The 21866-nt window shown below is 46.0% G+C and overlaps 1 protein-coding gene across 3 annotated transcripts in view; it reads right to left on the bottom strand.

Moving 5' to 3' along the window:
• ppargc1a (peroxisome proliferator-activated receptor gamma, coactivator 1 alpha) overlaps positions 1 to 21866 on the bottom strand; it is a 214181-nt gene that overhangs the window by 101308 nt on the left and 91007 nt on the right. For all 3 annotated transcript variants that reach the window (XM_038791483.1, XM_038791484.1, XM_038791485.1), the window contains exon 3: positions 86 to 280. In XM_038791483.1, the coding sequence (XP_038647411.1) occupies positions 86 to 280 (195 nt within the window). The remainder of the gene's footprint in view (positions 1 to 85; positions 281 to 21866) is intronic.

The following is a 21866-nucleotide window of genomic DNA, read 5'->3' as shown; positions in this document are numbered from 1 at the left end:
AAACTTATTTTTGACTACATCATACCCATGCAGTGGGTAGCCAGAGACTCATCCAATTCTTGTTAAACAGTAGGAAGGTTCTTACTAGAGACGGCTCTTCAGCCTCCGGAGTTGGAGGAGTGCCGTCAGGCATTGAGGGAGGGCTAGGATCATTGGCAGTGGTTACATCCCCATCCGTCAGTGCATCAAATGAAGGCAGTCCATCCTCATCTATTGGGATGCTGTCCAGTGTCTCCGTTAAAGCAGCCAACAAGTTAGCCTCATTTTCTTCATCCATCTTCTGCCAAAAAAGAAAGGATCCTTTAATAGTTTATCACATGGTTCACTACAGGTGCACCACCTTCTAGGAAAAGTGCATTTTGCTGAGAAAAAAAAATTGCATCTCAAATGTTTGGTAAATGACACCACTGCAGTGCAATGATTTAAACTCTTAGATTTACTTTTCTTGAAAGTATTCAACTGGAATATATATTTCAACTATCTTAGCTGATACATTTTAGCTGGCTCAGTATATTAATGCACTCATGCATTGCAGCAGACGGTGATTTTCACCTCCTATTCTCCCAAGTGGGAGATGCTTGGCTCAGGAAATATTAAATATGACACAAAGATAAAATTACTGTGGATGCTGGAGTCTGAAGCAAAAACAGAAAATGTAGGACCATCTCAGCAGGTCTGACAGCAGCTGTGAGAGAGAAGGGAGCAACGTTTCGAGTCTGGATGACTCTTTGACAGCTTTGTCAGTTTTGATTAACCATCTTTCAAACTAACCATTTATTTAGCATTTTCAAGTGCAGTAATTAGACAAAGGTAAAATGCATTTTTAATCTAGGGCAGGGTTCTCTGGCCTCCCAGCCGCATTTTCTGGCAGCAGAAGGTAGCCTGCCGTTCTTTGGCAGAGGGATTTCTTGTTCCCAGGGCTGTCAGTGGGACTAGAGACTCCTGTCGCCAGCAAACGCCCAGAGAATTCAGGACATAATAAAGCCAGTGAGGTCCTCCTTTAATAATAATAATCTTAGGGCAGCACGGTGGAGCAGTGCTTAGTGCTGCTGCATCACGGAAACGAGGTCCCAGGTTCGATCCCGGCCTCGGGTCACTGTCCGTGTGGAGTTTGCACATTCTCCCTGTGTTTGCATGGATTTCGCCCCCACAACCCAAAGATGTGCAGGGTAAGTGAATTGTCCACACTAAATTGCCCCTTAATTGGAAAAAATGAATTGGGTACTCTAATTTAAAAAAAAATAATAGTATCTTTATTATTGTCACAAGTAGGCTTACACTGCAATGAAGTTACTATGAAAAGCCCCTATTTGCCACACTCCAGCGCCTGTTCGGGTACACTGAGGGAGAATTCAGAATGTCCAATTCACTTAACAAGCACATCTTCCTGGACTTGTGGGAGGAAACTGGAGCACCCGGAGGAAACCCACACGGACACAGGGAGAACGTGCAGACTCTACACGGACAGTGACTCAAGCCGGGAATGGAACCCGGGTCCCTGGCGCTCAGAAACAACAGTGCTAACCACTGCGCTACCGTGCATATACAGATCAGAGTCTGATGACATCTTTGGACCCTGACAACAATTTAAACCATGACCCGAGCATGTGCCTTTCCTGCCAGGTTAAGTTGGAAGTCAATCAGAGGCAGAAGAGGCTGTTTGAGATAAGTATGTTATGTTTCTCTGTGGAGCGAGGTGGGGCAGAATGTTCCTCCAAGGTAATCAAGGCAAGTTAAACCTCCCATGCTGTTTAATTCCTGATTTGTCTATCTTCGAATGCCAGTCTACAGGCAATAACCATTTCCAACAAGAGAGAATCTAACCATTTCCCCTTGACATTTAAAAGAATATCATTGCTGAATTTCCCCCCCACCTCTACCAACATCCTGGAGGTTACCATTGATGAGAAACTGAACTGGACCACAGCCATGTAAATAATGTAACTACAAGAACAGGTCAGCGGCTTGGAACACTGCAGCAGGTAACTCACCTCCTAACTCACCAGAGCCTGTTCACCATCTAACAAATCAGGATGTGATGGAATGCGCTCTATTTACCTGCTGAATATAATACTTAGCATCACTCAAGAGGCTTGCCACTATCCAAGGCAAAGCAGCCCACTTGGTCAGAACCCCATTCAGCACTCAAACATTCACTCACTCCCACCACTGACACTGTAGGTGGAATTTCCCTATCTGGGATGAGGTCCTGTGGCCTGGGCAGGAAGGTAGAGAGTTTTCTGTTGCGGAGGCCGACATGAAGCCACGCCATATGTTCCAGCCCCGACCTCATTAATTCTGCGACCAGATGTTTGCCGCTTTGTCCTGTGGTGGGGGAGGCCTGATGATACATAGCCCACCATCATATCCAAGCGCCATATTGAAAAGGTGTCCAAAAGGACCTCCATTCCAAACTCTGGAGGCAGCCCAAGGAACTGATCAGATGAGTCGTGACATCTGCATGCCACATTGTTCCAGACGTGTTTTGGACTGGCATGTTTTCCCACTGGCGTCATGGAGAATCGGGCGTGGTTGCAAGATTCCAACAAGGCCTTCAACTGCATCCCACCCGCCTCCAGCGGGTTTCTCAACCCACAATGATAGTCACCAGTAGAGGATGCTGTGGGAAATTCACACCTGCGTGAAATCGAGACCCTGTTGGATGCTGTGGAGGAGAGGTGGGCCACCGTTTACCCTGAAGTGGGAAAGAGGATGCACCCCCTCCAACGGTCACTGGGCCTGGGCACAGGGGGCAAACATCGTGAACTCCATGGGCAACACTGCCAGGACTGGCCAGCAGTGCTGTAAAAAACTGCACGACCTCCTCAGGGCAACAAGGGTGAGTAGGCCCTTGGCCATTATTTAGGAAAATTCTGCCCAATATCTCACTTCTTGCATTGTTGCTTGGTCAAAATCCTGACACTCCCTTCCTGACAACACTCAGAGTGTAGCTACTGCAGTAGTGCAGGAAGGTAGGTCACCACTACCTTCCCAAGGAATATTAGGGATGGATATAAAATGTTGGTCTTTCTGGTGCACTCTTATCCCAAGGTGGAACACATGAAAAAAAAAAAATTTGAAGACTGGCTGCTACTTCATGTTCATTTACTACCTAGAATGGGGGCAGGGAATTGGTAGCCAACCATTTGGTAAATATGTGATGGCCTCATTCTGTCATAGTGGGGCCGGGAATTCAATAACTGAAATCCATTGTCAGTTTGAAATACCGTGGGCAGGATTCTCTGTATCTCAGACTATGTCGACGCCGGAGCATAATTCGTGGAGTTCCACGATAGCAAAACTGGCACCGCACATGGACCAATTCAGCTACTGTTAAGGGGCTAGCACCGGTGCCACATGGACATAATTAATTCCAATGAGAAATGGTGCGAGATTCGGCGGATTCGCAATTGATACTCAGGAGGCTAACAAGCTGCAGCCGCATATAGACACTTCACTCCCCACACACACCATCTCAGCCAACAAGATGGCAACAAGACGTGTGGCTCCACTCTTCATGGATGCCAAGCTTGAGACTCTCCTGGACGTGGTGGAGGAGAGGCGGATGACCCTGTATCCTGCCTGGGAAGGAGGCTGCCAGTCGCCATTTGTCTGGGAGCAGGTGGCATAGGCGATGAGAGCCATGGACCAACCAGCAGTGCCAAACAAAATGCACAACCTCCTTAGGGTAGCCAGGGTTAGTCGGCAGCACTGTGCCCCTCACACCAACCCGCGTCCTACACACCAATAACTGCCTCTCCCCAACCTGGAGGGGGCAATAACCCCCACCCTGCACAACATGCCGGCACCCATACCGGCCACCATGGCCAGGTGCCCTGGCCCACGGAGGCCATGAGCTACCCATCTCCTGGACTACATGCATTGGACCCTCTAACACTGCCGGTCTCTGTTTGCTTGCAAACCCCCCCCCCCCCCTTCCCCCCCCCCGCCAAGGAGAAGGCCGCCCGCAACAGCAGGGAGACTAGAGGCGGACCGCCATGGCAGAGCAGAGGGCCCTGGACGTCATCAGCAGCCTGGAGGAAAGGGAGGTTGCAGAGGTGGAGTTCGGCTCTGGGTGAGGAAGTGAGACCCTGCTCAGTTGCAGTTCCCCATGACACGTGTGTCAACACTCACCCAAGACCACCCTCCACCACCCTCACCGCTCCACCACCCTCACCCCCCACCACCCTCATCCTCAACTCCGCCCTCACCAGGACCCCGTTTTAATCATGCATCGTCTTGTGTCTTGCAGGACTTCCTGTAGATGGGGCGGGCCCATCTGGTGGCCCCTGCTTCCAGCCAGTGCCACAGCTGATGCCCCCTCTGGAAGCCGAGCACTGATGCTGAGAGCAGCTCAAATGCCAGTCCTCCACCTGAGATGCAAGGCGCCCAGGAGGTCGAGTCTGAGGATGACACTGACTTCCCATCACATCTGTCTCCAAAACATTCCATCTGGTGGGCAGCAGGCAGAACAGGGTTGCACCAGGCCACCTGAGATGCTAGAGAAATAGCCGGGCCCATCGAGGCCAATGGCCCCAGTTCGCAGGCGGAAATCACAGCAGGCCGCCTCCACTCCTGCTGTGCCGTCTGGGGATCTACCAGGACGTAGCATTAGGGCCCGTAAGGCCAGAAAGTTATACACTAGTTAACTTGGCATGGGTGCAGGGCACAGTTTAGATGTAGGGGCGAAGGCACAAATCTATATATATGTTGTCACATTAAACACCTGTTCACACTGTTGCAACCTGCTAAACCTGCTATGTCAGATAGGTATGAGGGTAGGCTGGTCTGGACTGGTCAGAGAGGGGGGTAATGGGCGACGTTGTGGGTTGCTTGAACACCCCACCCTCCCCCTACCCCTCATGACCATCCCCACCACTGTCACCCATTGGATTCGATGGGACTGTGTGATGGGATGGCCAGCCCGCATACAGCGATCATCCAGGTGGATCGTGGAAAGTGCTATCGTGGACAGGTGTCAGACATTGTCAAACAATGTGGAGCACCAGAGCTCATTGCAGAGCGAGTTGTCATCATCCTCCATCCCATGGACCAGACCCGGTGTTACTGCCAACCCAGGGCCAACACCCTGTAGTGCAGCAGATATGTCACAGTGGGGGTTACAGGCGAGGGAGTGGCCGGGGGGAGGAATGTATGTGGGGGTGGTATGCGGTGCCCGTGCCCCTGGGCAGTCCCCCTATCTGAGTTGGTGAACCTGGAGGCGATCAGAGCATCCCGTGTGCATTGGCTCTGGCGAACACATCATGCGGCCTCCCTTGCCTCCCTGGGCACCATGTCCTGCCCATCATCCCGCCTCCTCATCGGACGAGACCTGTCATTCCTCCTCCTCCTCCAGCACATCTCCCCTCTGCTGCACGATGTTGTGGAGGATGCAGCAGGCCGTCACAATGCAGGCAACCCTTTCAACAACATACTGGAGGGCCCCTCCAAAGCAGTCCAGGCACCTGAACTGCACCTTCAGGAGGCTGAAGGACCGCCCGATCACGCTCCTGATTGCTGTATAGGGGTCATTGTAGCAGGTGTCACCGTCAGTTTGTGTCCTCCGGAGAGCTGTTATCAGCCATGACCTCCGTGGATAACTCCTGTCGTCCAGGAGCCAAACCCCCCCCACCCCCCCAGCCATCGTGTCAGGAATGATCAGGTCTGCCAGGATGAAGTCACATGCACACTGCCTGGGTATTGGGTGCAGACATATATGATGCACATCTGATGGTCACATATCAGCTGCATGTTCATCGAGTGGAACCCCTTTCGGTTGGTGTAGAGCGGCTTGTCATCTGCATGCGCTCAAAGGGGGACATGCATCCCCTGGACCCTGGTCATCCCATCGATGACAGTAAACCTTGCTGCTTGGGCACCCTGATGGGCTCGGTTCACATTGAAGTGGATTTATTGATCCCCCTGGGCATGTAGGGTCTACGTGACAGCAGGGATGGTGCACCGAGATCTGTGAGGTCCCCAGCAGGTCCCCACTCGATGCCTGGAAAGACCCGGTGGCGTAAAAGTTCAAGGCAACCTTGACGGCGACCGGGAGATGGCGTCCTCCCCCATACCCCCACAGTGCCAGGTGTGCCATCATCTCGCAGATATGTTGCTCTGTTGGAGTCTTCGATGACATGCCAGCCTCTGCTGGTATACAGAAGCCTACTACAATGCCTCCTTGGCACTCCCTCCTCCTCGGCATGTTGGGCGGCTGGATCTCCATCCTGTGCGCCTGCCTCCTGTTCCTCTGGGGCACGCTCTGCTGCCGCACGCTCTGCTGCTGCAGCTTCCTCTAACTCCTCGAGCAGCTCCAGCTCATACAACTGCAGGGCATCCCTCAGGACTATGCCGACTAGCAGGAAAGCCACCATTGCTGGCTGAATTCCAATATCCATTGTCTGTAGGGGATGAATGACTAACATGTTAGCATGGTGCATACCCCCCATGCCCAAACAGCTCCAATGAGCTACATGGTGGTTCCAGTTGGCACTGTGGGCTCAGGCTCCGCATGGTCTCTCCCCGCCCCCCCTCCCACAACTCTGAACCCCTGGCACTGTAGAGGCCTCTGGCCCTGGCACCTATCCCTGATGCCAGGGGAACCATTGCTGACACTGCCCTTGCCAGTGGTATGCTCAGCGGCCCCCGCACAGTAACCCGGTAGGGGCTACAGTAGAAGTTTCCCTGGATTGGTCGCCGGCGGCCTGGTGGGGGTGGGTATGGCGGAGCGATGGTTGGGGGAGTGCGGGCACCCATATGGCCAGTATCACTCTGCAAAACCAGGGGCCAAGGTGGGTGATCAGTGGGGTGTGCAGCAAGATGACTGCCTTGCAGGTCGCGGCAATGGTGGTCCTTGACTGGACACAGCCTGACACAGCCCCATGAGGGGTCACTTCGGCCGCTCGATCTGTTCCACCGCCAACCCCCCTCACCCGGCAGGATCCCCCCTCCCCAGTCAGCCCAACCAGTGTCCGACCCGGCAGCTCACAGTCGCACCTCTCCATGTCCTACCTCCTCTCCCTCTCCTTCATCAGCCATGACGCTGGTTTCACGATTTTTAAAAGCACAATGAACCACGCGATCGGCAACTCGGCCCATCGGATGCGGAGAATCATGGAGGCCCTGCTAATGACATGCAAACGATGTTCACTGTACGTGCACTTGGGAACGCATTGGCACCGCTGTCGAGGTGACGGAGAATTGCGATTTGGTGTCAAATCGGCACCCGCGCAATTTTGGCATCGGAACTTATTCTCCGCCCAATCGCGTTTCGCGATTTAGGCATCACACAACAGGGAATCCCACCCCCTAGCTTTCTCGGTGCGATTGTGTAGATTCTCTGACTCAGTTTGACCAAATTACAGGTGAAAATCAGATTATTTGGTTTTTTGCATCTTTTTGCTGTTGGAAAATGAAGTGGATTCCTAACTAGTAGGCATTCTCATCCATCAGGTCAATTCCCGGCTGGCAAAGGTAAAATTATACCCCAGAGAATTTCTTGAAAGAAGTTGTTCAATTTATACGCCAACAGCTCAAAACTTTATTCATGAACAATAAATATTATTTTTCTTCAAAGGGATTTATGTAATCAAATCAGTTGTCTTTCAAGTTGTCCTTGCTTATATAAATATTTTGTGGCTTTTTAAAAAGATTTTATATCTTCTATTATCTGGCACATTCATGGTTTAAAACAAATTTCAATTGTTATCTAATCTTAATAGACAAATATGTGGTAGTCATCTGGACTAGAAATCATAACATGATTTGAATTTTTATCACAATGTAAACCATTCATGCTGGAAGTACAGAACTGATTCACCCTCCCTGTGCTGCTTATTTAATTCTCAATTAAATTTCCCCCACAGCAAATGTGCAGAGTTTCTGCTTGAAGGTGGAATGGCTAGTCACATGCAATCACGCAATGAACAGAACACTCACTGCAGTCCAGCAGCATCATTCTGTCTGTCATTCTGGAGGTTTTTCTTCAGGAAATGTTACTACCCCTTCCCTTCTCAACTTTCCTCATGGATACCTGGAACTGCTGCGCTCCCTCACCCCCAACCATTGATCCTGATCACTTCCAGTCTCTCCATTCAAATAATGAAGAATGCCCCATTGCAGACAATGAGTGGCCCCATTGTTTAATGATGCTTCCCTGCAGGTTCTCCTCCAGACCACCTGGGAATGACAGGATACCCTTTTCCCAAGCAGGAAGCCCTTCTGCTTGGCCAAGGCAGCCTGGAAGGAGGTCACGGTATAGATTAGCAGCCATATGGTCCACAAAGGAGAATTGGTGCTATGCTACAAAAAGATGAATAACCTCTTGCGATCTGCAAGGAATGCATGTTGTAGTCACTGAAAAATGGCATTCATAAGGTCATTCAAGCAATGCAAAAGAGTAAGGGGAGGGATGACAGACAAGAGTAATTAAAACTATGGCCTTGATATGAACTGCATTTCCCTAATATTGGTGGGGATGGGGATGGGGTGAGGTTTAAAGATGTTTAAAATGGGGAATGTGTTCACCTATTACCGTTAGTGAGCGGTGGGCTTTGTTTAATGCAAGTTGTCCACTGGGAAGATGCAGGACACTTCATTACCATGATTAAATCAGTTTCCAGGGTTCAATTGGAAGCTTGATTTTAATTGAACAATTTGTGAGGGTTTTCCAGGGTGTGGCAAGTTTGGCAGCAAAAGCAAAGCCTGAGCAAGAAAGTAAGTTTCTTTTACAGCACTCCTGGTGAGCCAGGAGGAACGGGGTGGTTCTACCCCCAAGTCCAGATTTCTCGTTCCTTCCCTCCAGTGATGATCTCATCCTCACAAGCTGCAATCTCTGATTCCTTCTGTCCCACAATGTCCTTTCGCACTAAGCTCTTGCTTTATTTATCCAGGATGACCTCTCTCACCCCCGGCCAAGGGCAGAACTCTCGTTCCATCCTTTTTCCCAACTGCTAGGGGCTGCCCAGCAGGGAGCCTTGCTGTAGCTTCCTACAGCTGGTTTTCCCACTTCGAAGTCAGCCAAACTTGCTGACTGCCAGGCAAGAAATGGAGAGTAAATATATAATTCTAATCAATAATAATGAAGTCCTGCTATTAAATTCAACAGGACATTAATTTCTTCAGCCGTGGCAGATTTACCCTGATCTCCCCAGTACCTTCACTGTATTTCCATACATAGATCAACCAAGGTAAAGTACAAATAATAATTTTCTGTTAAAGAGATTGTGGGAAGCAGAATTAAGCATTTCTGCAATTCTGAGATCCCGGGAAAAAAACAATAGCATTAGAAAAAACAACCATATAAGATGGTATAAGAGCGAGTCAAAAAGAACTAGAGAGGAAAGCTCAGAAGTACGCTCAGCATAAGTGTATCAATTAAAACAGAAAAACAGGAAAGGCCATGGAAAAAAGGCGATGTTTGGAGGATATGGGTAATGGAAGATTACAATATTTTTCTATATTCTGCCCAAGAGTGTAATAGAGGTGCTCAAACACACTTCTCTGAGATGGGAACTATTATTACATTTTCAACATCTTGGGTTTTATAAAGATTTAAGAGATGTTTGTGGTAGGAGCACTTGAAAGAAAAGATAGAATCAAATTTCTCAAAAAGAGTTTTAAGGAAGTAGTTCTATTTGAGGTCAGAGGAGATAAGACGACAAAAATGTTGATAGATGAAAAAGGCTGAGGGCAGAACCATCAAAAGTAAGAGGTGCCTATTGTTGGTTAGATCTGTGAGAGACATGAAAAACAATTTATTTGAAGAATTGAAAGAAACAAAATTTTCACTGACTCGGAGAAGGTCATGAAGAAGATTACCCATTGTAACATGAGAGGACTAGTGGTTATAAGGATGGAGAGCATCAATCAGAAGTTAGTTGATGAATGGGTAATATAATCATCAGTAACAGATTATTTTTAAAATTTCCTCATCTTTTTGAATTGTTCTCTTGCTTTTTATTATGTCTTCGAAACCATCCAAAAATATATAAAACAAAATATGGAGTCTCTTTAATATCCCACAGCAAAGTCAGGACTGATAAGTGCACAATTACATTTTTTTTTCCTTCTTTGTGATGTTAAGACTAAATCTAATTGATTACTTTGTACCTTTCCCCTGTAAATAATGTTGTGCAAATACAATGTACCAGCAAAATGTCATTCCTCTTCCCCAGTGACGTACGCTATAGATCTGGCACAAACAGGGTCAAAATAGGTAGTTAATTAATCGTAGCTTTATCTATTTGACCTTTGTAATGTAAGACATGAAGCAGTGCAGAAAAATGCAAACAATGATCAGTTCCACTTACTGCCTCAAGCTTTAGAATTGCCTAACTTGAACTTCAAAATTGCATACAATTTATAACTTTTGGTTTTAAAAAAAGTGTGGTATTATCTTATTAAATTGTACTACATGGCATGGAGATGAGGGTGGTTTCATAGGCAATCTCTCCAATGTCAACACTGGTGAAACTGAGCATACCTAATGTGGGCTACTTCAACTGACAAGGCGTTGGTCATTACCAGACCTTGCCAGCCAACTCTCACTTGTCAGTGTTTGTAGCCCATAATCTATTGAAATCAAATTCTGACCAATCCATGAATTGGACTATCAGTAACCATAACTCCATGGAACATAGGAAATTTGGCTGTAATAAATTAAAAGTGGACTTGCGTGCTATCAGCTGACGAGGTCTATCTGCAAGCCTGCCCTGCTTGACATGATACAAAACAACATTACAAAGCAGTGTCTGAGCTAGATACCCGATTACCTCCTGATCAACAGTATTTCCTTATTTCCTTCAACTTGTCCCTCTGATGCTATATTCCTTGTTTTACAGGCTTTGTACTTGCCATTGGGACTGGGATTCTGTCGTTTTCAACCTGATGCACATTGATTGCTGCTCCATATGGGCAACAATACAGTTCTATGATGCCATACCACAGCAGTCTGAACATGTTAAGAGGAAGGTCTTTTTAATATTCATTCATAGGGCAAGGCCTACATTAATTACCCATCCCTAAATGCCCTTGAGAAGGGGGTTGTGAGTCACCTTTTGGAAACACTGCAGTCTGCTATAGTTTTTCATAGTGGTTGTGGAGTCATTAAGAGAAATGGGGTAAAAGGGCAGCTCTCCACTGAGAATACCCTTGAATCTGCCATATGCTTTATGGTTAACTCCACTCCTGCTAAATTGTTCTACAATGCCCTGACTTTTATCTAATAACCGCGTCCACAGAAGCTCCTAAGAACAAAACCCTATTCAAAATAATAATCACTTATTGTCATGAGTAGGCTTCAATGAAGTTACTGTGAAAAGCCCCTAGTCGGCACATGCTGGTGCCTGTTCGGGGAGGCTGGTACGGGACAACATTCCCCAGTATCTACACATATGCTTGATTCTCTGCTATTATTGCAATTTTAATTATGAGATTGGTAGACTGAAGATTCCATGATTATTCAGCCTTTGGCCTTCCTGCAAACTTTTGCTCGAGAGTCACAAGTAGAGGTCCTAATCTTGGACACAATATTTTATGCATCTACAGCCTTGAGCTTCCATGAACAATTATTTCTCTGTCCAGCTTGAACATGCTAGAAGATTTAATAAAGAAAGCTATGATACAGAGTAATGAGAGTTCTTCCCAAGTGCCCAGTCCGCCATTTATCCCTCAACTATGCTGTTTGTGGGAGCTTGCTTCATGATAACTGACTGCTGCAATCATACATTACAACAAGGGTTGTAAAGTCTTTGTAACACCCCAAGCATGAAAAGTGTGATAATAATGCAAATAATTGTTTTGTCTTCTTTTGCTGCCTTGAGATTTGTTTCCATAAAGCAAGGATATGATTCAGGTCACCATGGATTGGGTTGATATTGCCATCAAACAACACTCCATCCATCTAATCTAGTCCCCTCAACGCAAATGGCACTATATTTGTCATAAAATGGACAGACTCAGGTAACCACCAAAGCGCATGTAGTGGAGACAGTCCCAGGAGAAAGGGGACCTTTTCTTGATCCATCACATTAGACATTAATATATGTATACCTCATGGATATTACCCCATCGTCCATAAACTGCTTATCCTCATAAGCTATTCACACTTGATTATTGTCCGAACAGCCTCCTAAACTCGTCACTGGGAAGAGATGCATATCATTGGGGCCTTTTGAATATTGCCTACTGCTATCTCTAGTCAGATTTCTGCCTGTTGTTGGACACATCACATCCTATTATGTATTGTTAAATTAGTTTACTGCTGTTGCTCGGTAGATTCACTATTCGTCCCTCCTTTTTAAAAATGAAACATCTTAATTTGAAAGTCATTTTGGGAGGGATTCACCATCCCAGGATGCTTGGATCACGTTCCCAATGGGTTGAAGAATTGAAGGTCGGGACAAAATCAGAATCGACACCAGGCGCTGACCTAATTGCAATGCTCTGACTACCCGCTTGTGGTAGGAACAAGGTCCAATCGTATGATATCACATGCTTGAGTGATTAGAATTCACTTAGTGCTTGGAATGCACTTACCTCTCTTTGATGTGGCCACTGTTCACAAAAAGTAGAGTTTTGCCTCTTAGGCCACTGAACCGTGAAGGGAGATTAATACATCAAAGCTACAGATGGTTTGTAAAAGCTGATAATCATAAACCACTACTAGAAATCTATGAATGGCTTGCAGCTAATGGATCTGTGGGAACCAGGCGCAGGTCACAACTGCTCTCCTTCAGGAATGAACACGTGGATCTGCAAGGTAAGTGGCGCTGTAATCTGTCTCATTACCCTGTCTGGGCTGCTCTGTACCTTCTAGACACCGTTCTCTTTTCTTGGGGGGGGGGGGAGGTTCTGTATGGAGGGTGTCTGTGGGGAGCGGTCCCTTTAGGCAAGGGGTGCCTGTGGCGGGTCCCCCTATGGCAGATGTCCCTGTGGGGTCTTTCTATTACAAGAGTCCCTGTGGGGGTGTACCTATTCCAGGGGTCCCTGTGAGGGGTCTCCTTATTTTAGGGGTCCCCCAGGCAATCTGGTAGTGGGAGGAGGGGCTGGTTTAGCACAGTGGGCTAAACAGTAGAACAAGGCCCGCAGCGTGGGTTCAATTCCCATAATGCCCTCCCCGAAGAGGCGCCGGAATGTGGCGACTTGGGGCTTTTCACAGTAACTTCATTGAAGCCTACTTGTGACAATAAGCGATTATTATTATTATTATTATTATGTGGGCCGCAGGTCCTCGCTAATGAGCCGCCAACACAAATTAGCTTAAGATGTTGTTTGATTGGAACGATGCCCCCCACATTTACGTCATGCATCAGCAATTCCGTTCTACCTACTTTATTCCCGCAAATATCTGCATAGGACTGTAGTAACTCTGTCAGTTCGCTCCGGCTCTTATCTGGGAGACAACCTGAGCATTGGTTTAAATGTTAGGGTTCTTCCTTATTGTATAAATGAAATCTAGGGAAGTCACTGTCAGAATTTGCCTTCTCATGTTCTCCTTGCTTTATTAATAATAGAACAAAGAATTTATAGTGCAGATGGAGGCCATTTGCCCATCGAGTCTGTACCAGCCCTTGGAAAGAGGACCCTACCTAAACCCACACCTCCACCCTATGCCCACACCTCCACCCTATCCCCGTAACCACACCTAACCTTTTATGGACAGAAAGAACAATTAAGCATGGCCAATCCACCTAACCTGCACATCTTTGGACTGTGGGAGGAAACCCACACAGACACGGGGGAGAATGTGCAGACCCCACACAGACAGTGACCTAAGCTAGGAATCGAACCTGGGACCCTGGAGCTGTGAAGCAACTGGGCTACGCACTTCCTACATATTTCCTGCTTGTTCTCATCTCCTCTAACCCAATACCTTTTTTTAACATATTCACAGGACACACAGGCTCTGTGATTTGTATCTATCTGGAGTGCTGACCAGATAGTTTTCCTTACTCAATTTATTTTAATGTAAACCGGCGCACTGAATCTAGCTTTCGGTGGTTTGCCTGACACAGTTAACAACAGGAGAATTCTCTCTCCGGGTATAAAACTCTGAACGTGGGCCTTCAAATCAGGCCTGGTTTTTGCTCCCTGCTGAACTCTCTTTAAATGTTTTACTTTCAAGTCACTGCTGCAATTCAATTAACCTTTTGAATTGAATACATTTGCCTAATTCTCTGTGTCTGGCTCATTGTCATTTTCGCTTACTAAAGGTGGTATCAGATAACCTGATCTCACTGGCCTCACCCTGGTCTCAGCAACTCCTCCCTCTTTTGTCTTAGCTCATGAGCCTCTGATTGCATCGCTACACAATCCAGAAATATTCAAGGGTGATCTGTTTGTAATTTCTCTGTGCTCGGGTTCTCTTTTGGCTGCTCCAACTACAGTAATAATCATCTTTATTATTGTGACAAATCAGCTTACATTCACACTGCAATGAAGTTACTGTGAAATCATTGTCGTCTGGGATCCTGCTATAACATTCCTTAGAATTAATTGAATGCCTGCAATGGGCAAGATTTCTTCCATGCCTACCATTACTTCTCTTGTCTTCAAGCTACCCTGTAAGCTTATTTTTACTAAAGAAATTTCTTTCCTTTATCCGAGGATGCTACTGACTAGCACTTTTTCCTTTAATATCCCTTCAGGACAACAAATATCTTTAGCCCACAAAATTAGGGATGGACTCATGCCTGATTCTCGTAAGATTTTAATATATTTTCTCTGATCCTGTCCACATGGAAATATTTTATCCTGGCACACACGCTTGCCGCTGCTGGTCACTCATCCCATGTACACATGTTCCTTCCTATTGTCTGTTCTTTTATTCTATGTACAAATTCCACCAGCTTCTCCTCTGGTTTCATATTTCCGTTTTAAAATTTGTAATACCAACCGGCCGACCGTTTAATCGCCAGCAGAGTGATTTTGTATGGCCCAGTATATTACAATGAAAACAATTGACTTTTGTCATATAGAACATACAGTGCAGAAGGAGGCCATTCGGCTCATCGAGTCTGCGCTGCCCCACTTTAGCCCTCACTTCCACCTTCTCCCCATAACTTAATAACCCCGACTAACCTTTTTGGACACTAAGGGCAATTTAACGTGGCCAATCCACCTAACCTGCACGTCTTTGGACTGTGAGAGGAAACCGGAGCACCCGGAGGAAACCCACGCAGATACGGGGAGAACGTGTAGACTCCATACAAACAGTGACCCAGCAGGGAATCGAACCTGGGGCCCTTGCGCTGTGAAGTCACAGTGCTAACCACTATGCTACCGTGCTGCCCTATGAAGGACATATCTCTCACTCCGCCAACAGACTGTTGCATTTTTAAGTGAAACCTCCTTGGGGTTTCCGATCACTCCCTCTCCAGCTATCCTGTCTTCTCTTGCACCTTCCTAATTTTTGGCTTTCTTTGATTTAATTGGGTCTAAAGAAAGGCTTTGGTTCATGAATCAGCTTATAGTTGTCTACAAGCTCCATGGCTCATCTAGTAGGTCTAACTTCCTGCTCAATATGAGTTGCAGGCAACAAATCTTTGAATTCCTCCAACAGAATTCTCACTCTAAGGGCATAATAGTGTGGTCAGGTGACCCATGACCTCTAGGATTGTTACAGAAACATTGATACGTTTTCATGAGCAGTGGCGGACTGGCCAGGGTGTCAGCTTTCCCGATGGCAAGTGGGCCCCTGATGAAGTGGGCCCCCTATATCAAATAAAAATGCAATAAAGAAACAAACACAGACAACTGTTTTAGTAATAAAAAGGAATAAGAAAAAAAAGAGAACAGGACACAAATAAGCAGTGCATGAAAAGGAACGAAGCAGGGGAGGTAGTGGAAGGATGTGGAATAGGGGGGCCCGGGTCGGGCATAATTAAGGAAATTCCATGTTTTCAGCAAGAGTGTGTGAATTTAAAGATAAAGTTACAATTCGTGATTTGAGATGGTCGGCAACTTCAAAGGATATCAAGCAGTAGTCTTGGTTCAGCCGGTACATCGGTCCGGGGCCCGGAGAGCCAAGAAGGGGCCCGTGAATCCCTGAAGGGCCCTTAAAAAATATAATTAATTAGATAAATAAATCTCCAACTTCTTTCCTGAGATTTGTATTCTAACTTAATGAAATATAATTGTTTTTAAAAAGAGCAATACCAAATAAAAATGCAATAAAGAAACAAACAAATAATCACTCAGTGTATGAAGGAACGAAGCAGTGTTAAATGGATGTGAAAAGGAGTGGGGGGGGGGGGGGGCTGGTTCACCCGGGTCGGACATAGTTGGAAATCCATGTTTTCAGCAAGAGTGTGTGAATTTAAAGATAAAGTTACAGTTCGTGATTTGAGATGGTCGGCAACTTCAAAGGATATCAAGCAGTACATAGGGTCGTGAGGTCACTGAAAAGGAGAAGTGGTACCTTTGACCGTGAATCATGAGGTCAAAGATATTGAAGTGATAAACCATGATCGGTAAACTCAAAGGGTTGCGACTTGTGACACTACACTGGTATCAAACTGGACATGTTAACTTTGGTCGTGGGACCATTCTTAATGTCTTACTATAGTCGGACCAAACTTCTAAGTTTCAACAGTTGTCTCAGTTGCTTGCTGGTGTGAACACTGGACAGTGGATTGTCTCCTCTTCTGAAGCTGCATAGGCCACAGTAGTATTGACTAATGAACATAGCCTATTGAAGTGTAAGTAAGTTATTTTATATTTTTTATCAAGTAGGGATTTATCTGGCGTTCCTTCAAGTTATTCTTGCAATCATCAATATTCATTTTTCCCAATGTGTTGTTGTCGATTCACCGTTATCAAGTTATCTACAGACAAGTGGTGTAGATATGTTTACTGCATGGAGTTTGGTAGATTCAGGTACAACAAAGTTGAAAGAACAGTTCGGGGGCAGCAGGGTAGCATGGTGGTTAGCATAAATGCTTCACAGCTCCAGGGTCCCAGGTTCGATTCCCGGCTGGGTCACTGTCTGTGTGGAGTCTGCACGTCCTCCCCCTGTGTGCGTGGGTTTCCTCCGGGTGCTCCGGTTTCCTCCCACAGTCCAAAGATGTGCGGGTTAGGTGGATTGGCCATGCTAAATTGCCCGTAGTGTCCTAATAAAAAAGTAGGGTTAAGGGGGAGGTTGTTGGGTTACGGGTATAGGGTGGATACGTGGGTTTGAGTAGGGTGATCATGGCTCGGCACAACACTGAGGGCCGAAGGGCCTGTTCTGTGCTGTACTGTTCTATGTTCTATGTTCTAACAGACAAGAACATTTGATAATGTTCAGAGCAAGGCTTTGGAATTTGTAAATAAATGTAATGACAGGATTTCACAGATGAATATGGATGAAAATCAAACATTGGAAATTGATGCGTTGGAAACAGCATTGCCAGTTAAGAGGCAGAGGAAGAAGAAAAGAATGGCAGATGAGCTTATTGATGATGAAAGAAATTCCTCAGATTCTCTAGCTGATTTTCGAGTAAATGTGTTTAACCTAATAATGGATCGCATTGTCCAGTCACTAGAATCACGCTTTGTACAACACAAACAGTTGTATAAAGATTTGTCCTGCTTGGACCCAGCAAAGTTTAAAACTATTGCAGAGAAGGGCCTTGAAGATAAAGCATTGGAAGGTATTATTAAGCTGTTTCCACAAATCAGCAAAGATCAAGTAATATTGGAATTGTTTTCTTTTGCTTCAAACTTTGATGTATTAAAGCTATTGCTTAATGATGGTGAGAATATGGATTCCAGTTGCAACAATTGTAAAATTTGCAGCACTTGCCCATCGTGTGTACTAAAAATTCTGGCATCCAACAGACTTCATGACAAGGCATATGATAACCTTTATGAACTTTATAAAGTCATCTGCACACTATCAGTTACTCATCTAGCGAACACAAACGATTGCTCTTAATATAGCGGACTGCATGTAATGCTCTATTGTGCTTTTGAACTATCTGTTAATATGTAAATTGTGCAGTAAACTATTTAAAAATATCAACCAATTACTTAAAATTAAAAATTAAAATTAAAAATTCAATTATAACATTCTATATTTACATTTGGTATCTACTGCCAGTAATATGTACAGTACATGTACACTGTAATTACTAAGAAATACACATTTTTTCCACAAAAATTTTAATTGTACCCTTTTTTCCATATGTATTTTTTGAAAATTTTATTTATTCGTTATGAAAATTAACTGATAGCATTGTAGTTGTGGGTGGGCCCCCTTTGTCTCTTGGCAACCAATATTTTTAGACCCAGTCCGCCACTGTTCATGAGCATAGATAAAAACTCGAAATTTGGAAGCCAAATTCAAAACTAGCCAGACCCTGCAATTTGCAAACTGAAGAGCTGGAACAGAAAACAGACCGATTTCATGCAGCCAGGCTTTGGACAATCAACTTCCTGTCAAAACCAGGCTCGGAAATGCCTGGCCAGGTGCTAATGGTCACATTGTTTCAGAACAAACCTTTGCTTATACCTCCAGTCAACCTGCATTGTTAGAAGAAAGCTACGCAGACTTGGTGGCTTTCAGCTCAGTAGGAGGCCAGAGGCATAGCGTGACAAGGACAGCATTTGACAGATGAAAGCGACCTCCAAATATGGAAGGTAGTCACCTCATTGGACACAGGCCACAGAATCTTCAAAAGGGGCATGAAGAAAGGGTTAAAAGAGGCAACCTGGAGCCCCAGCGGGCTCTGTTTTTGCACCTCCTTCAATGGCGTCTTCAGAGAGCACCTTTGACTGACAGCTGAGCAGCATCTCCAGATCCTTGTACCTCGTGGAGAACAACATAGACTGACCAAACCCAGAAGACCACCCCGGTGAGAAGACCCGAAGACCAGAACCAGCCTGAGATTAAAAGGGAAGCCCAACTCAATAATTGAACAACCTGAAACATCAGCCAACCCTCAAAGGCAGAGGAACAACCTGTTCCAGCAATATTAAATGGGTATTACCAGTCTTTTCAGACAAACATTTAAAATACAGTAATAGGGACCTGTGGATAAGGTGTATGAATCCTCGGAAGCATGTGCCCGAAGTAGATAGCTAGTGTAGATTTGAAACTGTTTACTTCGAGATTTAAGACTGTTTACTGAAGAGTCCTGTGAACAGTGTCATAAAATAATTATAGAATCCCTACAGTGGAGAGACCATTTGGCCCATCGAGTCTGCACCAACCCTCTGAAAGAAGACTCTACCCAAGCCCACAGCCCAATAACCTTTTAACCTAACCATCACATGCGTGGACACTAAGGGGCAATTTTAGCATGGTCAATCCACGTAACCTGAACATCTTCGGTCTATGTGAGGAAACCGGAGCACCCGGAGGAAACCCTTGCAGACATTGGGAGAATGTGAAAATTTCACATAGACAGTCACCCAAAGCCAGAATAAACCAGAGTCTTTGTCGCATTGAGGAAGCAGTAGTAACCAACGTGCCACCGTGCCTCCCTTGGACAGATTCATAGAGTTTGATAGAGTTTAATTAAAGTACATTTACAGAGTCTGATAAATATTGATTTTCCTTGATGAAGTGTTCTATAAATTTGTGTTAGACCTTCACCTGACTGTTGTCCCATTTCTCACCAAGTAATGTGCCTGAGTTGAAAAGCGTTACTGCAAACTGATCTAGGTTAGTCGGGGTACATTTACCGACTTTTCACTTTACAACTTTGACGTCCCTCTGGGTGGGCCCAGTAAGAAGTACCCGAAGGATATTCAGATAAATTGGGACCGATCCAAAAGGAAAGAATTTGGGCAGAACCAGGTGCTTACATTGTGAGATCCACAAACTGTAAATTTTGAGACTTCCCTAGAGGGAAGATAAAGTAAACGTTATGGTCAGCATGAATTTGGAGGAAACCCCAACAAAATATTTAGATAAGAACTGGCCTAGGTGGATACAATTTTGGGATAAACCGGCATCGGTTTGGGATCTGAGGGCCAGAATTGCTGGGGGGGAAGCGCATCATTGTTTTGGGAAGCACGCTTCCAAAGTAGTTATAGCCATAGATAGTTGTATGGAGCAGCTACGCAGGAAAGAAGTGGAGATCTCATATTTAACTAAGCACACAGAGAATGAGAGAGAGGAAACAAGTAGCGCTGAGTAGTTGGGGGAGGAAGAGACAGAGATGCTCAGGCTTTATGAAAAGTTAGAGAGTGCTAGGTTAGAATTGGAAAGTTTAACTCAAAGTTCCACTACAGCCAAGAAAATCGACTGTACATGGAACAGTTTCAGGTCTAGTTTGAGAAGCAAACCTACTGCAAATGAGACGGTTTCAGGCCCAGTTCAAGAAGCAAACCTACTGCACTTGGGGCTGTTTCAGTTCCAGTTCAAGAAGCAAACCTATTGCACTTGGGGCGATTTCAGGTACAGTTTAAGGAGAAAACCTCCTGCACTTAGCGTGATTTCAGGTCCAGTTTGAGGAGCAAACCTACTGCACGTTGGGTGATTTCAGGCCCAGTTTGAGAAGCAAATCTACTGCATATGATGCGGACTCAGGTCCAGTTTGAGAAGAAAACCTACTACACATGGAGCAGTTTCAGGCCCAGTTTGCCAAGCAAATCTACTGCACATGAGACGGTTTCAGGTCCAGTTTGAGGAACAAACCTCCTGCATATGAGGCGGTTTCAAGCCCAGTTTGAGGAGAAAACCTACTGCACATGGGGCGATTTCAGGTCCAGTTTGAGAAGAAAACCTACTGCACGAGGAGGTTTCAGGCCCAGTTTGATGAGCAAACCTATGGCGCTTGGGGTTATTTCAGGCCCAGTTTGAGAAGCAAACCTACTGCACATGGGGTGGTTTCAGGCCCAGTTTGAGAAGGCCTATCAGCAGGAGCAGCGGGCGATCAGGGATCACAATACTGCCCAAAGAGGCGCAACCAAGCTTCAGAACAGTGTAAAGATTTGCAAGCGGCTGTCAAAATTCTGCACCAAGCAGTTTAATAAAATCAAAAAACTTTGCTGATCACTCGAAGTGCTAGCGTAAGATCGACAGACTTAAACCATTACTGTTGGTACAGAGGGGCATGATGTGCACCTTCCGCACTGTGGGAGCCCTGGGGGATAGCGCCCACATCGTAGATTGGGAGGATATTGAAGAGGAGATGCATAAGCATGCCATCCCAAATAGTGAATGAGGACCCGCGCCTCCCTTTTCGGAACAACCTGAACCCCCCGCACTCCCTAGACCCTCTACCCATTGCACCTCCACCACCCACTCTCATCCCAGTACGGCCTCCTGTCCCAGTCCAACCTCCCGACCCCAAGCATCCTGAACACCCCCCCCCCCCCCACCCCCCCACCCCCCAGTCCCCACAGTTCAGCAGCTTCTCTTCCAGCTCCTGCTCCCAGCTCATTGAACTCTCCAACCACCAGCTGCCAGAATGACAGAACAACAGCGCAATCACATACACCACTCTTTTCTCCATCATCCAGCTTTCGGAGATTGCTAAGGAAATCCCTGTATTCAAGCCATCGAAAGACCCCTATATATTCTGAAAGACGCCTATGCGTTCTTTGATCTCAAGTGTCACTATAGAGTCCTGCACTGGCTGGTCGCCACCGAAGAGGTGAAATCAATTTTACGCTTTCCATTCCGCTTTACCCAGTCCCAAGAATGGAGGGGGAGGCACACAAAGCCATTGCAGAGAGAATTAATGGATTGTGTTGGTGGCCAGAAATGAGTAAAGACATAAAACATTATCGGTTCGAATCAACAAAATGGGTACAGAATCCTATAGCAAGTGCGTTTAGCCACATGTTTCCATGGCTATTGAATGCGACTTGAGTTGTTTTAGGGACCTCAGCTAAGGCTGCACATAGCCCCATTTTTTACACTTTGCTTGCCG

This window comes from Scyliorhinus canicula, chromosome 3 (assembly GCF_902713615.1).
Source record: "Scyliorhinus canicula chromosome 3, sScyCan1.1, whole genome shotgun sequence".
NCBI lineage: Eukaryota > Metazoa > Chordata > Chondrichthyes > Carcharhiniformes > Scyliorhinidae > Scyliorhinus > Scyliorhinus canicula.
Note: the sequence above shows the minus strand (reverse complement) of the source record. Positions and strands in the feature narration are given on the sequence as shown.